The sequence below is a fragment of the Leptodactylus fuscus genome, chromosome 1 (genome assembly GCF_031893055.1).
Source record: "Leptodactylus fuscus isolate aLepFus1 chromosome 1, aLepFus1.hap2, whole genome shotgun sequence".
Taxonomy (NCBI): domain Eukaryota; kingdom Metazoa; phylum Chordata; class Amphibia; order Anura; family Leptodactylidae; genus Leptodactylus; species Leptodactylus fuscus.
In genome coordinates, this window is record NC_134265.1 from 348,713,214 (window position 1) to 348,733,474 (window position 20,261).

At 47.4% G+C, this 20,261-nt stretch overlaps 1 protein-coding gene across 2 annotated transcripts in view; it reads right to left on the reverse strand.

Annotated features, from left to right (window-relative positions):
• The window catches only part of CTNNA2 (catenin alpha 2), a 1,647,901-nt gene that overhangs the window by 1,301,595 nt on the left and 326,045 nt on the right, over positions 1-20,261 (reverse strand). For both annotated transcript variants that reach the window (XM_075261702.1, XM_075261694.1), the window contains exon 4: positions 14,399-14,565. In XM_075261702.1, coding sequence (XP_075117803.1) covers positions 14,399-14,565 — 167 coding nt within the window. The remainder of the gene's footprint in view (positions 1-14,398; positions 14,566-20,261) is intronic.

The following is a 20,261-nucleotide window of genomic DNA, read 5'->3' on the forward strand; positions in this document are numbered from 1 at the left end:
CTCTAACCTATCTATCTGCAGGGCTGGGGTGATATGCTGGGTCTGATGACACTAACCTATCTATCTGCAGGGCTGGGGTGATATGCTGGGTCTGGTGACAGTAACCTATCTAATTGCAGGGCTGGGGTGATATGCTGGGTCTGGTGACAGTAACCTATCTATCTGCAGGGCTGGGGTGATATGCTGGGTCTAATGACACTAACCTATCTATCTGCAGGGCTGGGGTGATATGCTGGGTCTGGTGACACTAACCTCTAACCTATCTATCTGCAGGGCTGGGGTGATATGCTGGGTCTGATGACACTAACCTATCTATCTGCAGGGCTGGGGTGATATGCTGGGTCTGATGACACTAACCTATCTATCTGCAGGGCTGGGGTGATATGCTGGTCCTGGTGACAGTAACCTATCTATCTGCAGGGCTGGGGTGATATGCTGGTTCTGGTGACACTAACCTATCTATCTGCAGGGCTGGTGTGATATGCTGGGTCTGGTGCCTGTAACCTATCTATCGGGGGGACTGGGGTGATATACTGGTACTGGTGACAGTAACCTATCTATCTGCAGGGCTGGGGTGATATGCTGGTTCTGGTGACACTAACCTATCTATCTGCAGGACTGGGGTGATATGCTGGTTCTGGTGACATTAACCTATCTATCTGCAGGGCTGGGGTGATATGCTGGGTCTGGTGACAGTAACCTATCTATCTGCAGGGTTGGGGTGATATGCTGGTTCTGGTGACACTAACCTATCTATCTGCAGGGCTGGGGTGATATGCTGGTTCTGGTGACACTAACCTATCTATCTGCAGGGCTGGGGTGATATACTGGTACTGGTGACAGTAACCTATCTATCTGCAGGGCTGGGGTGATATGCTGGGTCTGGTGACAGTAACCTATCTATCTGCAGGGCTGGGGTGATATGCTGGTTCTGGTGACACTAACCTTTCTATCTGCAGGGTTGGGGTGATATACTGGGTTTGGTGACAGTAACCTATCTATCTGCAGGGCTGGGGTGATATGCTGGTTCTGGTGACACTAACCTCTAACCTATCTATCTGCAGGGCTGGGGTGATATGCTGGGTCTGATGACACTAACATATCTATCTGCAGGGCTGGGGTGATATGCTGGTTCTGGTGACACTAACCTATCTATCTGCAGGGATGGGGTGATATGCTGGGTCTGGTGCCTGTAACCTATCTATCGGGGGGACTGGGGTGATATACTGGTACTGGTGACAGTAACCTATCTATCTGCAGGGCTGGGGTGATATGCTAGTTCTGGTGACAGTAACCTATCTAATTGCAGGGCTGGGGTGATATACTGGGTCTGATGACACTAACCTATCTATCTGCATGGCTGGGGTGATATGCTGGGTCTGGTGACACTAACCATTCTATCTGCAGGGTTGGGGTGATATACTGGGTTTGGTGACAGTAATCTATCTATCTGCAGGGCTGGGGTGATATGCTGGTTCTGGTGACACTAACCTCTAACCTATCTATCTGCAGGGCTGGGGTGATATGCTGGGTCTGATGACACTAACCTATCTATCTGCAGGGCTGGGGTGATATGCTGGGTCTGATGACACTAACCTATCTATCTGCAGGGCTGGGGTGATATGCTGGTTCTGGTGACACTAACCTATCTATCTGCAGGGATGGGGTGATATGCTGGGTCTGGTGCCTGTAACCTATCTATCGGGGGGACTGGGGTGATATACTGGTACTGGTGACAGTAACCTATCTATCTGCAGGGCTGGGGTGATATGCTAGTTCTGGTGTCTATAACCTATCTATCTGGGGGACTGGGTTGTTATGCTGGTTCTGGTAACACACTCAATGAAAAAACAGAATAAACTTCCAACATGGCAACTTTTTGATGAAAACGGGAGCTTTTCACTCATTAACCTTTCAAGGAGATAGAAGTTTGACATACGCGGAGGGCGGGGAGTTGACTCTTGGCTGTGTATATATTTACTTAAAGGCCACCAGGGTAGTATATATCAATACCCGGCGCTGGTTGATTAGATCCAGTTGAGTAGGAACAGTAAGACTAATTACAAGCGCTTGTGTCTTACCAATTTGATTGCATTACTAAATAAAGTACGTGAAGCAAAAGAGGCGTTGAGGGCTGCCAATGTGTTCTTGGCAGGGTTAATGAAGTCGGAGTAGGCACTAAATGGCACCATTAGCAGCTTTCTTCACAATCGGATACTGTAAATTGTCTCCCCCTAATAAACTTCACAATGAACTCCACTTGACAGCTAATGACTTTCCTGCATTTGTCACCGCAGATACTGTATGTGGAGTCGTAGAAAAGTACAGTAAGGTCTATAAAAGAACGATGCGTCGGGTTAGCTTTTACCATTATCCTGCGTAGGCATTCTATTAACCCTTTAGGGAATTCCGATCGCGATCGTGCAATTTTCTCGATCTCCGATCGGAATCCGATCTTTTCCGAAGCCGATCTCTCAACCCTAATTGTGAATCCACATCAGACTTCGAGGCCTGGTTATCTGGGACCAGGATTCGATACGCTGTCGTACTTCTGACAAACAGATGGCAAAGTTAAAGGCAACCAAACCTATTACCATTTGTCTAAGGTTATAATAGTCCAAATCATCTTACTATTCTTTATATTCTATATCCTTCCATTTGCATACCTCCCAACCGTCCCGATTTCCGCGGGACAGTCACGATTTGGGTGACATGTCCCGCGGTCCCGGTTGGAGGGAGGTATGTCCCGATTTCAACTCAGATCGGCGTCCAGAGGACGCCGATCTGAGTTGAACACATACGCGGCTGAAGCAAGGAGCTGACACAGATCAGCTCCTCGCTTCGCCGCTGCCCGCCTCTCTCCCTGACACATGCGGCTGAAGCTGCTCGCGTGCTCGCTTCGCCGCTGCGTCTCTCTCTCGCTGACACATGCGGCTGAAGCGAGGAGCTGACCTGTGTCAGCTCCTCGCTTCGCTGCTGCCGCCGGCTCCTGGCTTGTAGACGCGATGTACAAGACAGGAGCCGACGGCAGCAGCGAAGCGAGGAGCTGACACAGGTCAGCTCCTCGCTTCAGCCGCATGCGTCAGCGAGAGAGAGAGACGCAGCGGCGAAGCGAGCACGCGAGCAGCTTCAGCCGCATGTGTCAGGGAGAGAGGTGGGCAGCGGCAAAGCGAGGAGCTGACCTGTGTCAGCTCCTTCCTTCAGCCGCATGTGTCAGCGAGAGAGGCGAGCAGAGAGCGGCGAGGGAGCGGAGGAGAAGGTAAGTTTAATGTGGAGGTGGAACGTGAATCTGGGGGCAGATGAAGGAGAGGACGGCATGACACTGAGGGCAGAGATGTGGGGACATGAATCTAGGGGCAGAGATGTGGGGACATGAATCTGGGGGCAGAGATGGAGTGGACATGAATCTGGGGGCAGAGATGTGGGGACATGAATCTAGGGGCAGAGATGGAGGGGACATGAATCTGGGGGCAGAGATGGAGGGACATGAATCTGGGGGCAGAGATGGAGAGGACATGAATCTGGGGACAGAGATGGAGAGGACATGAATCTGGGGGCAGAGATGGAAGAGGGACATGAAACTGGGGGCAGATGAAGGGTGTATATGAAACTGGGGGAGAGATAGAGGGGGGACATATAATTTAAGGGTGATGGTAGGAGGATTATACTGTGTGCGGGCACATGAAAAATTAACGAGTGGGCGGAGTCAACACAAAAGTGGGCGGGGCTAAATTTGCTGCGCCGCGCTATGCGCGCCGTACATTTTGTCCCTCTTTCGGTTCTTCAAAAGTTGGGAGGTATGCATTTGTGTCAACATCTTCTATGTAGACCTATGCATGTCCATAGCAACAGACAACAAGCAAACCTTGTGTAGTCTGATTCAGCAATAATATTTGCTTCTATCTATCCCCTATATCTCATTAACCTCCTGAATGTTTTAATTAAAAATCTTAGTTAAAAATCTCCTTCCGTTATGTGACTACACCCTCTATGCATCACCATGGTAACAGACAACAAACACATACCTCCTAACTTTTGAAGAACATAAGGGGTACAAAATGTGCGGCGCACAAATTTAGCCCCACCCACTTTTATGTTGACTCCGCCCATTCTCACTCATTTTCCATGTGCCCCCACACAGTATAATCCTCCTACAGTCACCCGTAAATTATATGTCCCCCCTCTATCTCTCCCCCAGTTTCATATACACCCTTCATCTGCCCCCAGTTTCATGTCCCCCCCATCTCTGCCCCCAGTTTCATGTCTCCCCATCTCTGCCCCCAGTTTCATGTCCCCATCTCTGCCCCCAGATTCATGTCCCTCCATCTCTACTCCCAGATTCATGTCCCCCCATCTCTGCCCCCAGATTAATGCCCCCCCATCTCTGCCCCCAGTTTCATGTTCCCCCATCTCTACTCCCAGATTCATGTCCCCCCATCTCTGCCCCAGATTAATGCCCCCCCATCTCTGCCCCAGATTAATGCCCCCCCATCTCTGCCCCAGTTTCATGTCCCCCATCTCTACTCCCAGATTCATGTCCCCCCATCTCTGCCCCCAGATTAATCCCCCCCATCTCTGCCCCCAGTTTCATGTCCCCATCTCTACTCCCAGATTAATGCCCCCCCATCTCTGCCCCCAGTTTCATGTCCCCTCATCTCTGCCCCCAGATTCATGTCCCCCCATCTCTGCCCCAGTGTCATGCTGTCCTCTCCATCTCTGCCCCAGTGTCATGCCGTCACCTCCTTCAGCTGCCCCCAGTTTCATATTCCACCTAAATGTCTACACACAAAAAAACACTTAAACTCACCTTTTCCTCACTCCCCCGGCGCTCTCTTCACAGTCTCGCTAACACATTTGTAGGTGCGATGTGACGTCATCACATCGCGCCTACACAGCCACTAGCTGGAGTGCAGCGGCAAAGGAAGGAGCTGAGCTGTGACAGCTCCTTGCTTTAGTCGCGTATGTATTCAACTCCTCCAGACGCAGATCTGAGTTGAAATCGGGACATACTTCCCTCCAACCAGGACCACGGGACACGTCACCGAAATCGTGAATGTCCCGCGGAAATCAGGACGGTTGGGAGGTATGCAAACAAACCCTGTGTAGTCTGATCCAGCAATAATATTTGCTTCTATCTGTCCCCTACATCTTACTAAGTTATTGAATGAATATTAGCAAAGCACAGAGAAGGGTAAGAGAAATGGAGTATGAAAACTAGAAGCGGCTATGGGTTAGTTTGTTTGTGGTCCATTACCATGGAGATGCATAATTTTGCATAGGAGCTGTAGACACAAATTGATCTGACATTCCCTTTAAGTATATACATACCTCCCAACAGTCCCGATTTCCGCGGAACATTCACAATTTCGGTGACGTGTCCCGCGGTCCCGGTTGGAGGGAGGTATGTCCCGATTTCAACTCAGATCTGCATCTGGAGGACGCAGATCTTTGTTGAATACATACGCGAGTAAAGCAAGGAGCTGTCACAGCTCAGCTCCTTGCTTTGCTGCTGCACTCCGGCTAGTGGCTATGTAGACGCGATGTGATGACGTTACATCGCGCCTACAACTGTGTTAGTGATACTGCAGAGAGAGCGGTGGGGGAGCGAGGAAAAGGTGAGTTTAAGTGGTTTTTGTGTGTAGACATTGAGGTGGAACATGAAACTGGGGGCAGAGATGTGGGGACATGAATCTGGGGGCAGAGATGGGGGACATGAATCTGGGGCAGAGATGGAGGGGACATGAATCTGGGGGCAGAGATGTGGGGACATGAATCTGGGGGCAGAGATGGGGGACATGAATCTGGGGGCAGAGATGGGGGAACATTAATCTGGGGGAAGAGATGGGGGACATGAATCTGGGGCAGAGATGGAGGGGACATGAATCTGGGGGCAGAGATGTGGGGACATGAATCTGGGGGCAGAGATGGGGGACATGAATCTGGGGGCAGAGATGGGGGAACATTAATCTGGGGGAAGAGATGGGGGACATGAATCTGGGGGCAGAGATGGGGGGACATGAATCTGGGGGCAGAGATGTGGGGACAAGAATCTGGGAGCAGAGATGTGGGGACATGAATATGGGGGCAGAGATGGGGGGACATGAATCTGGGGGCAGAGATGGGGGGACTTGAATCTGGGAGCAGAGATGTGGGGACATGAATCTGGGGGCAGAGATGGGGGGACATGAATCTGGGGGCAGAGATGGGGGACTTGAATCTGGGGGCAGAGATGGGGGGACATGAATCTGGGGGCAGAGATGGGGGGACATGAATCTGGGGGCAGAGATGTGGGGACATGAATCTGGGGGCAGAGATGTGGGGACATGAATCTGGGGACAGAGATGGGGGACATGAATCTGGGGGCAGAGATGGGGGGACATGAATATGGGGGCAGAGATGTGGGAACATGAATCTGGGGGCAGAGATGGGGGACATGAATCTGGGGCAGAGATGGAGGGGACATGAATCTGGGGGCAGAGATGGGGGACATGAATCTGGGGGCAGAGATGGGGGAACATTAATCTGGGGGAAGAGATGGGGGACATGAATCTGGGGGAAGAGATGGGGGGACATGAATCTGGGGGCAAAGATGGGGGACATGAATCTGGGGGCAGAGATGGGGGGCATTAATCTGGGGGCAGAGAGGGAGGGGACATGAATCTGGGGGCAGAGAAGGGGGAAATGAAACTGGGGCAGAGATGGGGGGACATGAAAGTTTGAGCAGAGATATGGGGACATGAATCTGGGGGCAGAGATGGGGGACATGAATCTGGGGCAGAGATGGAGGGGACATGAATCTGGGGGCAGAGATGTGGGGACATGAATCTGGGGGCAGAGATGGGGGACATGAATCTGGGGGCAGAGATGGGGGAACATTAATCTGGGGGAAGAGATGGGGGACATGAATCTGGGGGCAGAGTTGGGGGGACATGAATCTGGGGGCAGAGATGTGGGGACATGAATCTGGGGGCAGAGATGTGGGGACATGAATCTGGGGGCAGAGATGGGGGACATGAATCTGGGGGCAGAGATGGGGGACTTGAATCTCGGAGCAGAGATGTGGGGACATGAATCTGGGGGCAGAGATGGGGGACATGAATCTGGGGGCAGAGATGGGGGGACATGAATCTGGGGGCAGAGATGTGGGGACATGAATCTGGGGGAAGAGATGTGGGGACATGAATCTGGGGACAGAGATGGGGGACATGAATATGGGGGCAGAGATGTGGGGACATGAATCTGGGGGCAGAGATGGGGGACATGAATCTGGGGCAGAGATGGAGGGGACATGAATCTGGGGGCAGAGATGTGGGGACATGAATCTGATGGCAGAGATGGGGGACATGAATCTGGGGGCAGAGATGTGGGGACATGAATCTGGGGACAGAGATGGGGGACATGAATCTGGGGGCAGAGATGGGGGGACATGAATATGGGGGCAGAGATGTGGGAACATGAATCTGGGGGCAGAGATGGGGGACATGAATCTGGGGCAGAGATGGAGGGGACATGAATCTGGGGGCAGAGATGTGGGGACATGAATCTGATGGCAGAGATGGGGGACATGAATCTGGGGGCAGAGATGGGGGAACATTAATCTGGGGGAAGAGATGGGGGACATGAATCTGGGGGAAGAGATGGGGGGACATGAATCTGGGGGCAGAGATGGGGGACATGAATCTGGGGGCAGAGATGGGGGGCATTAATCTGGGGGCAGAGAGGGAGGGGACATGAATCTGGGGGCAGAGAAGGGGGAAATGAAACTGGGGCAGAGATGGGGGGACATGAAAGTTTGAGCAGAGATGTGGGGACATGAATCTGGGGCAGAGATGGAGGGGACATGAATCTGGGGGCAGAGATGTGGGGACATGAATCTGGGGGCAGAGATGGGGGACATGAATCTGGGGGCAGAGATGGGGGAACATTAATCTGGGGGAAGAGATGGGGGACATGAATCTGGGGGCAGAGATGGGGGGACATAAATCTGGGGGCAGAGATGTGGGGACATGAATCTGGGGGCAGAGATGTGGGGACATGAATCTGGGGGCAGAGATGGGGGACATGAATCTGGGGGCAGAGATGGAGGGACATGAATCTGGGGGCAGAGATGGGGGACATGAATCTGGGGGCAGAGATGTGGGGACATGAATCTGGGGGCAGAGATGTGGGGACATGAATCTGGGGGCAGAGATGTGGGGACATGAATCTGGGGACAGAGATGGGGGACATGAATATGGGGGCAGAGATGTGGGGACATGAATCTGGGGGTAGAGATGGGGGACATGAATCTGGGGCAGAGATGGAGGGGACATGAATCTGGGGGCAGAGATGTGGGGACATGAATCTGATGGCAGAGATGGGGGACATGAATCTGGGGGCAGAGATGGGGGAACATTAATCTGGGGGAAGAGATGGGGGACATGAATCTGGGGGAAGAGATGGGGGGACATGAATCTGGGGGCAGAGATGGGGGACATGAATCTGGGGGCAGAGATGGGGGGCATTAATCTGGGGGCAGAGAGGGAGGGGACATGAATCTGGGGGCAGAGAAGGGGGGAAATGAAACTGGGGCAGAGATGGGGGGACATGAAAGTTTGAGCAGAGATGTGGGGACATGAATCTGGGGGCAGAGATTGGGGACATGAATCTGGGGCAGAGATGGAGGGGACATGAATCTGGGGGCATAGATGTGGGGACATGAATCTGGGGCAGAGATGGGGGACATGAATCTGGGGGCAGAGATGGGGGAACATTAATCTGGGGGAAGAGATGGGGGACATGAATCTGGGGGAAGAGATGGGGGGACATGAATCTGGGGGCAGAGATGGGGGACATGAATCTGGGGGCAGAGATGGGGGGCATTAATCTGGGGGCAGAGAGGGAGGGGACATGAATCTGGAGGCAGAGAAGGGGGGAAATGAAACTGGGGCAGAGATGGGGGGGGACATGAAACTGGGGGCAGATGAAGGGTGTATATGAAACTGGGGGAGAGATAGAGGGGTGACATATAATTTATGGGTGACTGTAGGAGGATTATACTGTGTGGGGGCACATGGAAAATGAATGAGAATGGGCAGAGTCAACATACAAGAAGGTGGGGCTAAATTTGCCACTGTGCACTATGCGCGCCGCACATTTTGTCCCTCTTTCAGTTCTTCAAACGTTGGGAGGTATGCTATATATTCTGGTTCCAGTGGGATCATGATGTAAGTGTAACCATGTACGGAAATGGTAGTCACCTAGATAAGCAGATAACTGGTTTCTAGGCAATTTGTAGTACCGCTGGTAAAAATCACAAAGGAAACGCTGCAGAAATAGCAATAAACAGTCTGTCATATTAATGATATTATTTGTGCTTGGTTATTATTGCCGAGATAGAAATGAAACAGATTTAGGGGATTAAGATCTGGATCCACTAAGAATTCGAGCCATAGGAGGCGGCAACAAATTGACAAAGGCTCCGGGGCCTACACAAAGTCCAGTAAATCTACATCTAAATCCCGTTTACTCTTTCTAAATAACAAAAACAAAGACTAATCTCCTCCGAACGCCCGCCGTCCCCTTAGAAACTGCCGAAAATGTCACAAGTCTCGCTTAATAAAAAGCAAAATAGAATATGATGGGAACTCGCTTCCTTTAACCCCGCTAAACCCGAGGAGCGGAGTACAAGGCCCGCGCCATTACTTAACTAGGGCTGACATTTTTACACGTCTTCCTATGCAAATCCTTGATATTTGATGAGGAAACAGATGTGCAGCGTAAATGGCAATCCAATTATCTGCGGCTGCCAGATACGGCCTGCGGTGGAATGGTGCCGGGTGGGGTGGCGGTATACCTATAGAAAGCCATTGCAGTAACCATCACATGTGTATTGTGGTTCACGGGTGGTTGGTATAGGTCAAGCTCTTGCTCTTTATAGACGCATCGCTAGTTAGCAGCACTTGACTTAATCAATAGGACAACTCAATTACAGTATCTGCATGGCCCGAGGTCAAGTATCGACAGGTCAAGCTGAAGCTGCAGAACACTGCGAAATATACCGCTATATAGGACTGAAACAGTACAAGGCTCCAATAATACTGCCATATGGGAACAACACAGAATATGCATTCAATTTCATAATATTCTGTATGGCGGTAATATTCTGTTTCCAGAATTATACCGCCATACAGTGTCCAAATAACCTTAATAGGCAAAAATGGATGCAAAATCAATATCCAGACGATATTGGCAAATGGAACCCAGATATTCTCAACTAGAGATGAGCGAACACTGTTTGGATCAGCCGTTCCGAACAGCACGCTCCCATAGAAATGAATGGAAGCACCTGGCACATAGATTTTGCCGGTGGCCGGTCGCCGTGCCAGGTGCTTCCATTCATTTCTATGGGAGCGTACTGTTCGGAACGGCTGATCCGAACAGTGTTCGCTCATCTCTATTCTCAACATTACAATACCTTAATCTACTACATAATGTTCCTAACTAGTGTTGAGCGAGTAGTATTCGATTGGATACCTCGCCCCCATAGGAATGCGTGTAAGCGGCCGAACACCAAGGGGTTAAACACATTGAATATTCACTGCGCTTAACCCATTGGTGTTCGGCCGCTTACACGCATTCCTATGGGAGCGAGGTATTCAACGAATACTATTCGCTCATCTCTATTCCTAACCTAGATTGTATCATAAAGAACCGCAATATGGCTACATGCACATGACCAGATTGGGGATGGGGGGGGGGATATAAATCAAATCAAACAAGCTTTATTGGCATGTCCAAATAGATATTTAAAGCTAGTAAAGTGTGTGTGTGTGTGGGGGGGAGTTGGAGTCGGGGGGGGGGGGGGGTGAGTGGTGGGTATGGGGGGTGGGGTGGTTGATTTGGGGTATAACAGTCCGTGGAGTCGATATAATACAATTCCTGCTTGCTTTCTCAGACTATGTTGGGTCCATTGGATCTTATGTAACCTTCTGTGGTAGCTTAATATCCTGAATATGCTTCTATCCATCCATGATGGATTGTATCCATTCTACGGCATACAGCAGACTGTGTAGTGTATGCCGAGTGCGGCCCTTTGGATCGGGAACAAGGTGCTGAGCAGCCACATAACAATAAGTATACGGTGGTAATGAGAGCTGCGGGGAGTATTGACAGGAGTAGTCAGGGCTCACACGTCAGCGGCAGATTGTAATTGAGTCTGGGCCAGAGCTCTGCTGATGACCTGACAATGTTAATTCATCCGTCTTCTCCCAGCAATCTGCTTTACAGATATAGAGAAGAACTAAAAGCTCATGTATGATAGAAGCCTCTCCGAGAAAGCGCTCTTCAATTCAACTATTACATATAATATGAGGGAAGGTCCCTGGAGTATTCAGAGATGGTCCCTCAACCCTATTATACAGTATATGAAGGAAATAATAGCAAAACGCAAGATACAGGGACATGATAATAATTGTAACGAGAGATTGTATCAAACATATTAACTCTATGTATACAGATATAGATCTGTCTATCTACAGAAAAGGAGAAAAATGGCAGCACTCCAGTAATTTCCAAAATAAGTGGGTGTAATCCAAAGCAGGCGACGTTTCAGTCCTCTAAGGAACCTTTCTCAAGCTTGAAAGGATCGAAACGTTGCCTGCTATGGATTAAACCCACTTATTTTGGAAATTACTGGAGTGCTGCCATTTTTTTCTTTTTCTGTATATGGTTAGAGGATTTCATACCTTCCTTTTCTGGATTTGTACCCTTTTACTGTGCTGTGCTGCTTTTAAATTTTTCTATCTATCTATCTCCTATCTATCTATCTATCTATCTATCTATCTATCTATCTATCTCCTATCTATCTATCTATCTATCTATCTATCTATCTATCTCCTATCTATCTATCTATCTATCTATCTATCTATCTATCTATCTATCTCCTATCTATCTATCTATCTATCTATCTCCTATCTATCTATCTATCTATCTATCTATCTATCTATCTATCATCTATCTATCTATCTATCTATCTATTATCTATCTATCTATCTATCTATCTATCTATCTATCTCCTATCTATCTATCTATCTATCTATCTATCTATCATCTATCTATCTATCTATTATCTATCTATCTATCTATCTATCTATCTATCTATCTCCTATCTATCTATCTATCTATCTATCTATCTATCTCCTATCTATCTATCTATCTATCTATCTATCTATCTCCTATCTATCTATCTATCTATCTATCTATCTATCTATCTATCTCCTATCTATCTATCTATCTATCTATCTATCTATCTATCTCCTATCTATCTATCTATCTATCTATCTATCTATCTATCTATCTATCATCTATCTATCTATCTATCTATCTATTTATTTATCTATCTAGCATCTATCTCCTATCTATCTATCTATCTATCTATCTATCTATCTATCTATCTATCTCCTATCTATCTATCTATCTATCTATCTATCTATCTATCTATCTATCTATCATCTATCTATCTATCTATCTATCTATCTATCTATCTATCTCCTATCTATCTATTTATCTATCTATCTATCTCCTATCTATCTATCTATCTATCTATCTATCTATCTATCTATCTATCATCTATCTATCCATCCATCCATCCATCCATCCATCCATCCATCCATCCATCCATAATTCTATCTATACCAAAATAGCAGCACACATAACCTAGATAATTGTCTAGTACCTTTACTCATATCTAGTACATGTACCCATGTCTAGTAACTTTACTCATTTCTATTATCTGTACCCATGTCTAGTACCTGTACTCATGTTTAGTATCTGTACCCATGTCTAGCACCTGTACCCATGTCTAGCATTATGCACCCATGTCTAGTACCTTTACTCATGTCTAGCATTATGTACGCATGTCTAGTACCTGTACCATTGTCTAGTACCTGTACCCATGTCTAGTACCTTTACTCATGTCTAGTTTCTGTACCCATGTCTAGTACCTGTACCCATGTGTACCCATGTCTAGCACTGCAGACCTCCTAATGTCATATACCAGCCAATACTTTATACTGTGAGGACAATTTCACCAAAAGTCCTGGAAACTGCCTCAACTGCTGCTGCAAACACTGGGGAGAGTAATGTGGGCATGGTGACCTGACCGTGAGAGAGTCCTAAATACTGGGGGTATGTTAGAGAGGGGGCTATAGGGAGCAGAATATGTGAGTAGAATAAATGTAGGGCATAATAAAAGGGGGGCAGAGGTCACATGGTAAGCCTCAATAGCATTGGCAGTCAGCAGAGATCACCTGTTTGCACATCAACCCATGATAGAAAAGAAAAGGTCACACTGTGCTCATGTAACTTACTGAGGAAGGGGAAAACCGAATAAGGACTGACATTGTGAATAGACAACTATTACTACTGGAGGTCTTTCAGAGTTTGTAAAAAAAAATCCCTTTAATGCTATTTAACAGTTCTGAAATAAATGTCGTAAATTTACCGCTATATAGTGCTCACAAATCATCATCACAACATCCAAATTGCTATGATATACAGTGCTCAGATAATACCATCATACAAAGCCCGAATAATACAAGTACGGTATACTGTGCACATGTCATACTGCAACACACAAGTCTAAAACATACCGCCACTCTGAGCAATAACTACGCCATACACTACTTAAACCATAGGGATATCTCCATCGATACATGTGAATGAAATGCAGAGTTGAATTCTGAGTTGTTTCATTCGTTCTTGCAGAGAGACACCGGTCACCCATTTTCGAGTAGATGTCCCTGCAGTCAAATTTCCACCATTCAGATAGTTATCTTTTTTGTGGACGGGGGATAGTGTGAGATGGGACAATCTCGGACTTTTAGATTGATGACCTATCCTTATTAGATTGGTGGGGGTCCCCACAACTGGTACTCCCGCTGATCAGCTGAATGCTTGGTTAGGTGCTGTGGCCTCTTCTCAATGACTATGGGACAACCCCTATAAGAAAGTTATAAATGGGTTGGTCCCAAAACAAAAGTTACTTGTCATCTTCATTAGTAACACAAGGTGGCACTACATCATCCCGCCATTTGCAGCACAACAATCGATATCGCAACGTTTCACGAAATTCTAACCGATGTAGATATTTATAACATAAGCAAAAACGTTCAAGAAAAAAAATTCACACCTATAATTTTAGCTCAAATTTGAGACAAAGTCAAATACTAAAAAGCGACAGAATATCTGAGGGTGCCACTTTACTTTAGGCCTTTATTACTTCTTAAGATTCATGGCAAGCTTGCTGACTGTTTCCCGTAACAACCAGTAGAATTGTGGACAACCAACCACCATGATCATTAAATCCATGCGTCCTCGGTACCCCAACCACCCAAGGGTGAAATCATGGTATACTTACAATTTTCAGATGTGTCAGAAGCCTCATGACGTCCGCCATGTCTGCTAATATGAGTAGGCGGGTGACAGCAGAAAGTAGTGCACGGGCCGCCCTGACCATGGTGCCCCGCTTCACCGACGAGCAAGGATCATCTGCAAACTCCGATGAGGCAATCCGCATTGTATCTCCTGTAAATGAGAGAGAAAAACAGAATGGTGACATCTCCAGAAGAAGTCCTGCCCTATAGTGTCAAAGGGGTTATCCAGGATTAGAAAACATGGCTGCTCTCTTCTTCTCAGGAAGTGACATCACATCCGTTGGTGATGTCACTTCCTGAGAAGAAAGCGGTCATGTTTCCTAACCCTTTAAATGACCGCTTGAGCTCTGAATATGATGTAACTGGGGCTCATTCCTGTACAGATATCTCTGGATCATTGAGTGCCGGGCAAATACCAAGACGTGACAACATGTCATTGCCATAGCTGATGGATCTGTAAGTACCACATTCCCCATCCCCCCCGTTTCTGGTGACACTACTTCCGCCATTGATGACATACTTCAGTCCTCCTCACATGAAAGTTTTTCAACCTCTAAATGCTTTGAATCAAGTGAATACAGCTCTGCACGACTGTTCGCCGGCTGACCGCCATGTTCAGTACGGAGCGACTGAGAACAGAACGAGCGGGATCAAAACTAAAGGAGAAGAAGAGAAGAGTTTCATCTATTTATTGATGTAAAATCAAGTCCAGTGTATCTAACTAGTCCAGTAGAGATGAGCGAGTAGTGAAATATTCAATATTCGTTTCCAGTAGACCCTCAATATTCGACTATTCTTATACTAATGTTCCTTATAGTAATAGAAAAGAAGTGAAGAAAAAGGACGGGATAGAGAAAGATCAGTTTAGTTTGTAGCAGCTGTAATACAGGCAGGCAGCCACACAAGGCGCCAAGAACAACCGAATATCGAATCCCATTATAGTCTATGGGGAAAAAATGCTCGTTTCAGGTGAAACCCAAATTCGACTAAGGAGAGTCGCCAAGTCCAAAATGACACCCCAGGAAATGATGCCAACACCTCTGGAATGCAACTGGGACAGCAGGGGAAGCATGTCTGGGGGCATCTAACATGTCCAAGTACCTGTATTACCCCAATATCACAGCCTATCAACTACACACTGCAAACTCAATATGGAAAGTGGAAAAATACCTGGAAACCTTCTTTTTTCTACATTAGTATGGACAGAATCACAAATTTTAAGCTAAAGAAACATTAGCATGCACCCCTTTAAATCACGTTGCTCATGATAACCACAGATGGGATAGGTAATGGAAAATCCAACAGCCCCCACCCTGAACTGTTATTGTGGATGTGTGTGTGATGTGGTGAGACCTACAAATATTACTTTTATGGGCCCTTAAGCTGAGCCATACAAAAATTTACTTTTCAGGCCCTTGAGGTGAGCCCTCCCAAACTTAGCTTCAGGCCCTTGGGGTGAGTTGAACCTTGCACAAGCAGAGTATTAGGCCCTTAAAGTGAGTTGAGCCTTGTTGGAGCGGTCATATAGTGCTTGTATCTTAAAAAAAGTGAGTTGAGCCTTGCACCAGCAGAGTTTTAGGTCCTTTGGGTGAGTTGAGCCTTGTACCATCAATGTATTTGGCCCTTTGGGTGAATTAAGCCTTTAACCAGTAGAGTTTTAGTTTTTGGCCCTTGGGGGTGAGCCTTAATGGGGTTATTTTAATTAGTTTTTAACGGTGGTGGTGTTGGAGGAGGAGGACGAGGAACTTGTGAGCTGACACAGAATCATGGAACTGTGTCTCGTCATTAGCACTGAGGACAGGACATGCTGGGTGCGGGTCCACAACCACTACATCGCCAGGAGAGGCAGACTCTTGTGAAGGAACACACCTGGTTCATTCACATGGAACCCTTAAGGGAAATTGTGGGGCCACAGTCTCACAATCACTGCAGTCCCAGTGGTCTATGTGTGGACTAGACCATCGATATCAGATTTGGGGTCCGACACCTGACCTCTCCACCAATCTGATTGAAGAGGTGAAGTGTATAACATATCTTATATAGAGATAATCTGTCTTCTGTCTTCAATGCCGGCCAGAATATTCATCATATGTTAAGGATTGTTCATGTGTTGACTCCACGAGAAAGAAAAACTGTTTTTGAATTATTACAACTCGGCAGCCGCAGGGCAACACAGAGACAGAGTCTTAAAAAAATAAATTTTCTAGACCATATAATTAAATTAAAATTTCCAGACCATATAATTGCATCCTCAATTCTGTGAAAAGCCAACAACGTAAAACGACACCTTCGGAAATTCTGATTGACAGGGCGGCTAATATGTTATGTTGCTCTGGCGGCTGCCGTGAGGTGGTGGGAAGATTTGTATCACGTTTTGGCTGCGCTACACGGGGAGCACGATAGACTGCGATCCATGACGCCAAGACTTATTCTTAAAGGCTTATTTCCTATTCCACCCCACAGGATACGTCATAAATGTCCAATCTATTTTGGTCCCACCTCTGGCACCTGCACATACGGTAGGGGTGACAAAATTGTGTGTCCATTATGATTGTGCAGCCAATGAGCAAGCTGTTAGAACGTTTTCTGCTGCCGTAAAGATGAGTGAACTGGTTCGGATGGAACCAGATTCGACACAAATTTTTTAAAATGTTTGTGTTCTGCCAAACATGAAACTTTAGGGGGTTTGGTACCTGGAATATAATAGCTGGAAGAGGTCATGAAGCTGGTAGGGCCGACTAAAATCCAAAACAATATGAATATTCAGAGGTTCGGCCATGTCTAGTGTTTTTTAATGTAGATTGTGAGCTCCACTTAGAGCTCACTATGTACATTTTTCCCCATCAGTATGTCTTTTTTGGAATATGGGACGGAAATCCACACAAACACAGGGAGAACATACAAACTCCTTGCAGATGGTTTTTTGCCCTTGGCAGGATTTGAACTGAGGACTTCAGTGCTGCAAGGCTCAAGTGCTAACCACTGAGCCACCATGTAGTTTTGAGCAGAGATTTCTACTTTGTTTCAGACAACTTTACTCCTCCTCGGAACAGGTGATTTCTGTGGATGGAACATTTTAACCTGAAGGTTTTCTCTGAGATCAATTCAGGTTAATGCATAAAATCCACCTGACCTTTAATAGTAGGAGTGGGTACACAGCGGGGCACCCTGCCTGGCATTTAGGAATAGAGTACGGTATGTAGTCTTGGCTGATACACTCACCTCGATTAACTGGTCATTCTAGCCTTTACTGTGATTATATGGACATCTGCATCTGTTATGATTAGAGATGAGCGAACACTAAAATGTTCGAGGTTCGAAATTCGATTCGAACAGCCGCTCACTGTTCGACTGTTCGAACGGGTTTCGAACCCCATTATAGTCTATGGGGAACATATACTCGTTAACGGGGAAACCCAAATCCATCTCTGTAGGGTCACCAAGTCCACTATGACACCCCATGAAATGATACCAACACCCTGGAATGACACTGGGACAGCAGGGGAAGCATGTCTGGGGGCATAAAAGTCACTTTATTACATGGAAATCCCTGTCAGCTTGCGATTTTCGCAAGCTAACTTTTTCCAATATGAATGCATTGGCCAGTGCTGATTGGCCAGTTTACAGAATTCGGCCAATCGGCGCTGGCTCTGCCGGAGGAGGCGGAGTCTAAGATCGCTCCACACCAGTCTCCATTCAGGTCCGACCTTAGACTCCGCCTCCTCCGACAGAGCCAGCATTGATTGGCCGAATTCTGTAAACTGGCCAATCAGCGCTGGCCAATGCATTCTATTGGGGTGATGAAGCAGAGCTGAATGTGTGTGCTGAGCTCAACTACGCCGGTGGTGTAGCCGGGAGTTCAGTGCACGGCCAGCTCTGCTATGCCGGAGATTGAACTCTCAACTACACCGGTGGTGTAGCCAAGAGTTCAGTGCACGGCCAGCTCTACTATGCCGGAGATTGAGCAGAGTTGGCCGTGCGCTCCGGTGGTGGAGCAGAGCCGAGGGTGCAGAAGGGTTCAAGTGCACGCTCCGCTCTGATGTAGCAGAGCTGAGTGTGCACAAGGGTTAGCGCGCACACTCCGTCCGGAGATGTAGCCATGCTGATGCTGTCAACACTGCTACATCTGATATCGGAACACAATGGAGACTGCCGAGGGTGCACTTGAACCCTTCTGCACCCTCGGCTCTGCTACACCACCGGAGCGCACGGCCAACTCTGCTCAATCTCCGGCATAGCAGAGCTGGCTGTGCACTGAACTCTCGGCTACACCACCGGCGTAGTTGAGCTCAGCACACACATTCAGCTCTGCTTCATCACGCCAATAGAATGCATTGGCCAGCGCTGATTGGCCAGTTTACAGAATTCGGCCAATCAGCGCTGGCTCTGCTGCAGGAGGCGGAGTCTAAGGTCGGACCAGAATGGAGACTGGTGTGGAGCGATCGTAGACTCCGCCTCCTCCAGCAGAGCCAGGGCTGATTGGCCGAATTATGAACTCTGGCCAATCGGCGCTGGCCAATGCATTCCTATTAGAGATGAGCGAACAGTGTTCTATCGAACTCATGTTCGATCGGATATTAGGCTGTTCGGCATGTTCGAATCGAATCGAACACCGCGTGGTAAAGTGCGCCATTACTCGATTCCCCTCCCACCTTCCCTGGCGCCTTTTTTGCTCCAATAACAGCGCAGGGTAGGTGGGACAGGAACTACGACACCGGTGACGTTGAAAAAAGTAGGCAAAACCCATTGGCTGCCGAAAACATGTGACCTCTAATTTAAAAGAACAGCGCCGCCCAGGTTCGCGTCATTCTGAGCTTGCAATTCACCGAGGACGGAGGTTTCCGTCCAGCTAGCTAGGGCTTAGATTCTGGGTAGGCAGGGACAGGCTAGATAGGAAGGAGAAGACAACCAACAGCTCTTATAAGAGCTAAATTCCAGGGAGAAGCTTGTCAGTGTAACGTGGCACTGACGGGCTCAATCGCCGCAACCCAGCTTTCCTAGGATCCTGAATGGAATACACTGTCAGTGTATTCCCGTATACCCGATATATACCCCGATACCCGTTCCAACGGTGTGCCCCCCCACCTTCACCCCAGAAATACCCTGCAAGTCCCCTAGCAATAGAATTGGGGCTATATACACCCACAATTTTTACTACTGGTATACAGTGCCATTGTCTGACTGAGAATTCAAAGAATATATTGGGAATACAAATACCCTCATTTCTTGCTACTGCCATATAGTGCCAGTGTCTGACTGGTAATTCAAAGAATATATTGGGGTTACGTGCACCCACAATTTTTACTACTGGTATACAGTGCCATTGTCTGACTGTGAATTCAAAGAATATATTGGGAATACAAATACCCTCATTTCTTGCTACTGCCATATAGTGCCAGTGTCTGACTGGGAATTCAAAGAATATATTGGGGTTACGTGCACCCACAATTTTTACTACTGGTATACAGTGCCATTGTCTGACTGGGAATTCAAAGAATATATTGGGGTTATAAATACCCTCATTTCTTGCTACTGCCATATAGTGCCAGTTTCTGACTGGTAATTCAAAGAATATATTGGGGTTACGTGCACCCACAATTTTTACTACTGGTATACAGTGCCATTGTCTGACTGGGAATTCAAAGAATATATTGGGAATACAAATACCCTCATTTCTTGCTACTGCCATATAGTGCCAGTGTCTGACTGGGAATTCAAAGAATATATTGGGGTTACGTGCACCCACAATTTTTACTACTGGTATACAGTGCCATTGTCTGACTGGGAATTCAAAGAGTATATTGGGAATACAAATACCCTCATTTCTTGCTACTGCCATATAGTGCC